We start from the raw sequence: 9,543 nt of genomic DNA, 5'->3' as shown, positions 1-9,543 counted from the left end.
TATTTTGTTTGATCTTGATAGAGTCTCACTGTGTAGCCCTGGCTGGCCTGACTGTATAGAAGAGGCTGGCCTGAAGCTCACAGAGATCCACCCACCTCTGTCTTTTGAGTGCTGGAATTAAAGGTATGTACTAGCATGCTGGACCGACTTCTTCTCTTTTCTCCTTTCCTTTCCTGTTCTTTTCTACCCCTTTTCTCCCTCCACTCCTCTTTCTTTTGGACTTCCTTGTCATATTGTGTACTTCCTGTGTAACACAAACCTTAGTCTTTGCCTTCTTAACAATAGTTGAAGTGTATTTATATTGTCTATGTGCGTGTAGCTCAGAGGACAACTCCTGAGAGTCAGTGCTCTCCTTCTACCATGTGGATTTCCACCCTGAGCCATCTCGCTTGCCTGCTCTGCCTTTTGTCAGTGATATTTACTTTTTCTAGATTAGGCAGTGAAAAGATGCTTTTGATGTAGTGCTATAGTACACAGCACATATTTTAACAGTTCTTCAGCAACTGAGGTAGTAAGTTCTAACTCTTGTTAGAGCCCGTAGAAGCAAGAGCAGAGCCACCCCATTACGGGACAGAGTAGATTTTTCTTAGTGTTGAAGATAGAACCAGGGCCTCCTAAACATTAGACAACTGCTCTACCATTAAGGTATATTTCATTCTTATTGTAGATGAAAGGACATAAGATAATGGTTTAAGGATCATGATTCAGAGATATCAATGCCATGATATAAAGAAACAATCAAACTTTATTTTCAGAAGTTTTCAATTCTTAAATAAGTATAAAAATAAACAAGCATTTGTTCTAAGATTTCATTTTTACATAAGTTAATTTAAATTCAAATTTCTCTGAGGCACTGTAGCAGTCACATACTTAACCTGAATTTCCAGGTCCAGTCAGCAGGTTGATATTCACAACAATCATGTTGGCTTGGTTTTTTTTTTTTTTTTTTTTAAATCAATGATGTTAACAATTTTATACATTTTTTCCTAAGGTTGATTACTTTCTGATCTTAAACTTTTAAAGCATATAATCTTCAAAATGTTTTATAATTTCTTTGCAATAAAATATATTTTTCATAAGACATACTTTTCTGTTATTTATGTAAATATCAATATTATTTGTAATCAGTTCTTTATGCACAAATTCTAATGCCTATAGTGCTCTGGATATATTTTTTAATAAACTAAGTTCTAACTAATTAATACTACAGGGCTTTCAAAATGTCTAAAATGTCAGTTTTTATAACATGTGTAGATGTGTCGATATTGGTTCTACACAGTCTGCTTTATGAGTAAATTTCAACGCCCTAAGTTCTAACTTTAACCTTTTCAATAAAATACACTAGTTTTCTTAAAATTTATCCACGAACATTGATCTCATCATTTTGTTTTATTGTTTACACAGTAGTTCAGAGAGGTAATCATAAAAAAAGTACATCAATTCTGACATATTGCAAAAAGAAACACTTGTAGTAGGCTTAAACATAGTTTATAACAATAGTGTCTAAAAGACATAACTATCTTCAAAAAATTCAGTAATATACAGTACCTCAGCTGATAGTGAGATGTAGAAAATGATCATCATTATTGTTTTATATTTATTCCTATTGCCCAGAACTACCCACTAACTGACTTTGTTTTTAAGTAAGAAAACAATTGTTCAGAACAAGAATGGAACTTTGTCAGAACCCTCCTATATTTCTAGCATCTTGGTAGGGCCCTTCCACATAATTATAAATTAAAATATATTTAAAGGTTTTTTTTTTTTTTTGCCTTTTGCCTAAAATATTTTTTTCCTCCAAAGGGGGAGGTACATAGTAGTCCTGAGCTGAGGTTTTCCTGAATGTAAAACTTCAAGTAGAGAAAATATTAATAGAGGTTAAAGAAATTATAGTTCTGATATTAAAAACCTGGAACACGCCAGGCAGTGGTGGTACACGCCTATAATCCCAGCACTTGGGAGGCAGAGACAGGTGGATTTCTGAGTTCGAGGCCAGCCTGGTCTACAGAGTGAGTTCCAGGACAGCCAGGACTACACAGAGGAACCCTGTCTTAAAAAAACAAAACCAAAACAAAACAAAACAAAAAACAACCCACTACCACCACCAACAACAACAAAAAAAAAAACCCTGGAACACAGCAACAAAAAATCAATCAGCAGTTCCTCATAGTAAAATGACTATAAGAAACAGAACTAAGAAAAGCAGCATGCTGGCGTCCAGGCTGAACTCCCACATGGCGTGGGGCCTACTGCAGTTCAGCTGGGAGTCAGTGTAACATTTTGAAGAGGCTCACAAGGCCACTGATACCTTTTGCATTAAGAGATAGACTGTTCTATCATACTGTGTAACAGAAAAACTGTTTAAAAGGCCAGCCTGGCAAGTCTTTAGCCTCAGAGCAAAAACCTATTGAGTACCAGGCCAGCACCACAGCAGGATCCAAAAGTCTCCTTCAGAAGTTTAACCTTGAACGTGATCTTTAACTTGGAACCCTTCTTTTTTCCTTGGTTACTTCTTTTGTAGAATTGTTTTGTTGCTCTAGGCTTTGCTGGCTACCACTCATAAACAAGCTTTAAAGCTCATACGCAGAGCAGCACTGGCTCTACCACCTTCCTACGCCAGCATTTTGACATACAAGGAAGGTCTGATTGTCATAGTAAGTAGCTTTTCACTACTCCTGAGAAAAGAAAAATGCCTGACGTGGTATCTTAACCATCAATCATAACATAATTTCTACTAGTTTTAGAGATTTATGTTTATGATAGCTGTTTAATTTGTGTGGGTACAAACTTGACAGCTTAAGAAAACAAGAGCTTTCAAAAGTGATTCAAACTCCCAATTTAGAAATTTCAAATTATTTGTCTCAAGACTGCTTTTTAAAAATGAGAGAGTTGCCAGTATCTGCCTTAGATGCTCATTTAAAACTGAACTTGTACCCCTTTGTTTGATGAGATAAAGATATGCAAGATTTAAAAAAATCCACATTACATGCTCCTAACAAAGTCAGGAAGACACAGTCATAACCAACAGTGTTGATACCTGCAGCATTTTTCATCTTGTAATAGTACTTAAATATCCATACATCTTTCCTTTGTTCTTATTAAGCTATTCATGAGCTGAAATTCAAGTATAAAGATATCAAAATTCATTTCCCTTCTCACTGGCTTATGCAGAAAAATGAAAGCTGGCTTCCCTTTCACTTTCAGGTAACACATATTCAAAGTACAAACATGGGAATCTTCACAAATGTAACATTGTTCAAGAACATTGCCTTCTGTTGTAGAAGATGTTAAGTGAAAAAAAGCATTCAGTATAAATATTAAATAATTAAATTAAATTGTTCATATAAATAAATAAATATGGTCAGTAGACTTTTACAGCTCAGTTGAACGTCTTTTGATTAGGACTGTAGGGTTAATGTCATCTAGTCTGGAGTGGGAGGCACTGGCATTGATGGTGGCTGTTTTGGTAGGTTGTGGATCTTGCACATTGAAAGAAGTGAAGGGACACCCCTTCACATTGTTGCAGATGAGAGACTGAATTGAGGCAGTGTTGATGATCTTAAAACCCACGTCTCCTCCGAAGGTGCTCGGCTTCCAGTACTGAGGAGAGCAGATGGGATTACCCATAAGCCCTTTCAAGGAGAAGGGTGCTCCAAGTTCTACCATGGTCTCCCCAAAGATAGCATCTGGACGAGGCTTTTCCACCAGCAGGGCGGGATACAGCTCCATAGCATCAATGTCACCATAGAGGGCTTCCAACTCTGCAGCCATTTCTTTCTCTCCTGGAAGGCACAGAAAACAGAGATACAGGTATATCAAACTGGGAATGGTTAAGCATAGGCTTTCCCCTGTTTACTAGCCGACCCCCATTCCCACTCCTCTTTCTCAATAAACTTGATCCTTTTCTATTTCCAGAAGAAGAAAAAAAATGAGGAGGAGGAGGAGGAGGAGGATAGTTTATCCCTTCACAAAATTGCCTCTCAACTTTTTTCCCATTTAATCCCTGACCCTTTTAGAAACCTCAGAAACTATTTCTCACCTGTAAGTTCTTCAAATGATGTGTAAGGCTTCAGGGAGAAGCGCTTGCGGTACTCATTGAGAGACTGGTATTTCATCTCTCTGCTCTGGTCAATGGAGGCCTTTGCCACTGCCTGTACGGCAATTGGAACATTTCTTCCCCCAGCAACCTGAGAAAAAGTGAATAATAAAGTGAGGTTTATATTCTTAGGCATACTCCTGTGGCCCTATGTCTTGACCTCATCACTTCTAATCTGTAAGGAACCAGCCTTTTATGATTATAAAAAATAAGCTGATATGCAAGTCTGAATATTTACTTCTGTAATCTATAAGATGACTGAAAGCTTTTTAAAATATTGGTTTTTAAGATAGACAGGTGTCATTATTTGCTGGATACGTTTAGATGAACACTACAGCCTTTCAAAAACCTTCCAGGTATCATGTTTCAAGAACCAGTAGAATGCTTGACTATTCTAGTAAAAGAAAAAAAAAAACTGTCTCTATGACAAAAATCCTAAAGCTACTGATCAGCCAGTTCTTGCTTTTCAGGAGCAATACTTACCCGGCCAGCAATCTGTCTGGTGAATGACTCAACAAACTGAGTGAGTCCGTGTTCGAGGAGGATGGAGTTGTTGTAGAGAAACTGTTTGAAGCTGTACTCCTGGTCTTCAATGTTGAAGGTGTCAGGCAGCAGCGGGTGCCAGTGATAGAGTGTGTTGAATTCAGCGGCAATCCGATTCTGATATTGGAACTGCTGGTTGAAAAGGAGCTCTGGGTCAAACTTGAGTTTGAAGTGGTAACCGCTCAGGTGTTGCACGTAGTCTTCGATCACTATCTTGATGGTCTCTCCTGTTGCACAACATAGAGAGTTTAGTTTCCTTACAACAAACAGTAGGTATGGTACCACATCACATTTACTCTCCCTATTCACAAGGAGGAGTCAAAACAGAGCAAATGGAAGAAACAAGTTTTTCTTTTGGGGGTGGGGTGGGGGGGAAGATGGTCTTATTCATTTCTCTCTTGCTCACCTATGAGTATGAGCCTGCTGGTTTGGAATAGTTGCTCATCATCCCACTCAGGATGCTCTTGCTTGAGTATATCACACACTCTGTTGTGCTCCCGAAGCCAGATTGTAGCATACATCATCAGACCGGGCACCAGACCAAAGACTTCCTGCCCCACAGCAAACTTCAGGTGCTCAGGGATATGAGGAGGGTAGATCATCTCTACCTGAGTGTCTTTGACTGTGGGAGGGTACACCTCTTCACCGATGACCTAAGTCATAACAGTAATAACAGAGTTAAAAAAAGGAAAAAGCCACAATGGTTTTAAAATGTAAGTCTAAATGGCAGGTGATCATTTTTAAACCGTAAGGAAAATACCTGATATTTCAATTTTCCATCCTTGAAAAGGCGCAGTTTATGTTGTCTTTCTAGAGTTTCACCATAAATGTGACTTAAGTCCACCTAGAAAATTAATTATGGAGACATTTCAATTTACTGATTTCTTACTATCATTTCTTATTCAATTTTGATGACTTAATTGTCTTTAAAATACAAGTGATTTTCTTAAAATTTATTTTATTTTTATATGTATGAGAATTTGCCTGTATGTTTGTATGCATGTATGCATGTATGTATGTATGTATGTATGTACATCATATGCTTGCCTGGTACCCTAAAGTATCACAAGACATCAAATTCCCTAGAACTGACTGGAGTTATAGATGGTTATGAACTATCATGAGGGTGTTAGGAACTTAAGCAAAAGCAACAAGTGTTCTTAAACACCAATATAGGAAGTTCAACAAATGACTTTTTTCATAGCCACAAAATTCTAAAATAATTTGTCTACCAGAGCTACAAGCCTATATATTTCTTTATGTTGAATGATATTAGTATTCTATATTAAATATGCCACATGCTCCATTATAACCATGATAATTATTTTTCTATTATTTAAAGGAGAATAATCAGGAGATTTTGGGGGTAAAGACTGGGCCTCTACCTCAATAAGCGAGTCCACTGCCTGACAAGCACAAAGTTCTAAGGTTCACTTCCCAGTGCCACCAATGATCAATAATGTATTTATTTATTTACAGAAGATATAGCCTTCTCATAGATCAACCTTTAAACTAAAAATGTAGGGAAAATAACATTAAAATATTTCTGAGTATGTCTGTTCATCTTTACTAAACTAGCAAATGAAACTGGAACACTCTATTATGGCTTTAGTAGACTTGACATTTGGATAAAAAATGGGGTGTGATTTGTTTGGCATGGCAAGATGTCAGCATTTCCTAAGGATTTGCTTTAAATCTAAGTTAAGCCTACTTACTCCATGGCCCAGTCCTCGGGTGAACCCAGGTCCTCGCTTCTGATCTGTCTTGAAAAACTGATGGGTGAAGTGCTGGGCAAAGAATGCAAACATCATATTTGAGCCTTGGGGATCAGGGATGAACTCTCTCCTCAGGAGAACCTTTTCCAGCACTTCTTTTGAATCAGGAAGCTCCTTATTTCCTAGAACACGAAAACTCTAAAGTAAGTATCTATCCATTCACATATTTGTTCAAGCAAACAGATGACTATCTAACTCATGAGAGCATCCATCACTTAGAAGCACGACCTCAAAGAGGATCACAACATCAATACGCAATGCTTTGAGACACAGTGCCTTGCTTGTACCCCAGGCTGGACTGAAACTCACTCTCTATCCCAGAAGGGTCTTGAGTTAGAGATTACAGGCAATATGCTAAGGCTGTAAATTCAAGTGTTAAGAAAAAGGGGGGGGGTGCTTATTGAAATTTTTATGAGTTTTAACTAACATCAATTCTATTTAGCATAACATTACTAAAGTTAAGACATTATATCAAAGTGCTGATTTACTTTCATGTAGTTAATCTGCACTGTTTAATAAGCCTCTGTGGCTAACCATACTAAAGACAAAACTATTCACAGTTTTAAATAAAGGACAATCTAAGGTCAACGTTTCTAGGGACACACCCAACCCTCAGGGCGGTTGCTCTATGGTATTTCTTTGCACTCACCTTTCACACCCATTGGAGTTGGGCAGTCATCTGCTACCGGAGGAAGGGCCCTGGTGTAGTAGGAGAGGTTGGAGAAGGCTTCCCAGCTCTTGTAACCATAGTGCACATTGTAAGTTGGTGGACTGTCAATCAAATGTGATCTGGCTGAAATTTTAAAGGAAAAAAATTATTGGTCCTCATATGGAAAAAAACCAACAACAAGGGAATATCAATTGCCATTGTACAATGTAGAAAGTACAGAGATTGGATTTCATTCGGACAAAGATACTCTGCTTTACAATGGCTAAACTTTAAAGGGCACTGAAAATACATCTTCAATAAAGCTTAAGCTTTACACAGGACATTATGCTCCAGTAGTCTTGACTTTTCAGGTACCACCCACACCCTGTTCCATAGCTGATGACTGATATAGTTAGGCATGGCCCTCACTTAGAACTATAGACAGCTATTTTCCCTTCTGTCTCAAACCCTAATCAACCATTTGTTTCAAAGGGTGATGTGTGTTCAGAACAATTCTGCAAGCCATGGGTATTCAATGAACAAGCAAGCCACACTTCCTCCACAGGAATGGACAGGGGTCATAACTAGGATCCAGACTACAGGTTTACATGACAGTATTTTAGACATTTCAGGGAGAAAAAAAAACAACAGAATAGAAAAGGTATACTTCAAGCCATTTTGAAAAGGTTGGGGTATTTCTTAGGGTTGGGTTTCTAGTGCATAATTTTGTTGGAGGATGTTGGAAAACAAGGGAGGGCTGTACTTACATGTCAACACATATCTCATGATTGAACTTCGCAGGAAGGGAATGTTGTTCACAATGTTCCAGACTCCCTTGAAGTGGGTCAGGATGTAGTGGACTGTGTTTGGGGTAGGCTTCAGCAGTAATTTGATTCTTGTCAGAAGCTCAGCTGGAGAGAGACAAAGCAGGAGAAAGAACTGAGCAGGTGCCCCCCTGTGGAACACAAATCTACAAAATGATGGTAGTCATTTGTGGCCCCATTCCAAAGGGAGATACCCCAGGAAAAACTTACGTGTAGTACAGTTTTCACCGTAGAATCCAGTACGGGTACAATCACACTTATACTGGTCAAATCCTATGCTCATACATTCACCGCGGTTTTGACATGGGTTGGAACAGCAAGGATTTGCTACATTAAAAAAAATAAGACATCCTGTCAGTTACTCTTGGTTGTCCTCATCTTAACTTAAGGATTTAATTGTGTCATTATGGGTCAACTTTACAATGATAAGTTTGACAAATACACAGGTAGTCCTAGAAAAAAAAAGTCTTTATTTTAATTAAGTCTATTTCACCAAATGGTTGAAATGTAGAAATAACAACTTTCTATTCTTAAGCAAGAAAAGCAGAGAACCTAACTTCATAGCTCACATTACCAACATTTTCAAAATAATTTGGATGTTCAGACTAGAATGGTTGAGTAGCCCTTTCAAAATTAAAATGGATCGACCTAGTACATTTATCAAAATTTAGTGTAAGGAAAGTCAAAGTAAAAATCACACTTTTACAAGTTTTAACATTTTCAATATCTTTTTTAAAACGTATTCTGTGGGCAGAAGAGCTCTGACAGGTATTTAAAACAACTGCTCCTGTTCAGTTGCCCACACACATGCTTTTCACAAGTATTGATCAGATTCTGTCTTACCAATAAGAACAACCTGTAAGCCATTAAGACTTTTAGCAAAGGAGAGTGGTTCTCTGCTCAGTTGAGTAATAATAGCCTGAAAGAGGGTTGCAGTTCCTTCGGACTTAAGCGGTCCAGGCTCTTTGCCAATACACCGCCAGTCCCACACAGCCAGTCTCACACTCCTAGAAAGGGGGTCTGAGCCTGAGGAGTCCCGGGACGCCTCGGGGCGCGAAGCCACTCACTCACCTGCATGGCTGAGCGCCAGGGTGGCGCAGAGCAGCACAGCTCGGAGGAGCATCGCGGAGGTAGCAGTGGCGGTGGCAGCGGCGGAGCTGGCGGGATGCAGAGCTTTGTGAGTGAGTAGGGTCCTGACACTCCTGAAGCTCTTCCGCTCGCAGTTTGACAACTGGCTGCTAACGGGGAGGACCTTGGTTGCTTTTAAGTCTGTAAAACGTGACGTTGTGGTGACTCTGTCTTTCCGCCTCGGCTTTCCCCAACCCCCAACAGCTTTCCCCCATCTCCGCTTCAGTGAGTTGCGCAAGACCCGTAAGGGGCTGGCTTTTACCCACGCAAATGAGAGACAGGGGAAGCCCGGAAGCTGCCCTCGGCTGCCCCAGGTGGTGCCAAGAGAGCTGCACCGCCTTCTCCATCTCTCCAGGCGCCCTGTGGTTGGCTGTGTCTGCGCCCAGGCTGGCTCTCTTTGGGGGTCTCAGGTTTCCTCCCAGTCTCGCATCCAGTGGGGGATCCAGGAGCGCGAGAAAGTCACAGCTTCCCCTCCAGGGATCCGAGGTCCTAACTAAGGGAATCCCCTCGTCTCTCCCGACTGGGGCG

At 39.6% G+C, this 9,543-nt stretch overlaps 1 protein-coding gene across 1 annotated transcript; it reads right to left on the bottom strand.

Moving 5' to 3' along the window:
* Nucleotides 1-2,120: 2,120 nt before the first annotated feature.
* Ptgs2 (prostaglandin-endoperoxide synthase 2) lies at nucleotides 2,121-9,230 on the bottom strand. Its single transcript, XM_031341927.1, has 10 exons — nucleotides 8,959-9,230; nucleotides 8,098-8,214; nucleotides 7,831-7,974; nucleotides 7,064-7,207; nucleotides 6,355-6,536; nucleotides 5,400-5,483; nucleotides 5,046-5,292; nucleotides 4,580-4,866; nucleotides 4,040-4,187; nucleotides 2,121-3,782 (listed from the first exon to the last, which is right to left on the bottom strand). The coding sequence occupies exons 1-10, from the start codon at nucleotides 9,008-9,010 to the stop codon at nucleotides 3,373-3,375; spliced, it is 1,815 nt and encodes a 604-aa protein (XP_031197787.1). The 5' UTR covers nucleotides 9,011-9,230; the 3' UTR covers nucleotides 2,121-3,372.
* Between the last annotated feature and the right edge of the window lie 313 nt (nucleotides 9,231-9,543).

Source organism: Mastomys coucha, unplaced genomic scaffold, assembly GCF_008632895.1.
Source record: "Mastomys coucha isolate ucsf_1 unplaced genomic scaffold, UCSF_Mcou_1 pScaffold1, whole genome shotgun sequence".
NCBI classification, from domain to species: domain Eukaryota; kingdom Metazoa; phylum Chordata; class Mammalia; order Rodentia; family Muridae; genus Mastomys; species Mastomys coucha.
The sequence above is the reverse complement of the archived record's forward strand: the minus strand, read 5'-3'. Positions and strand labels throughout refer to the sequence as shown.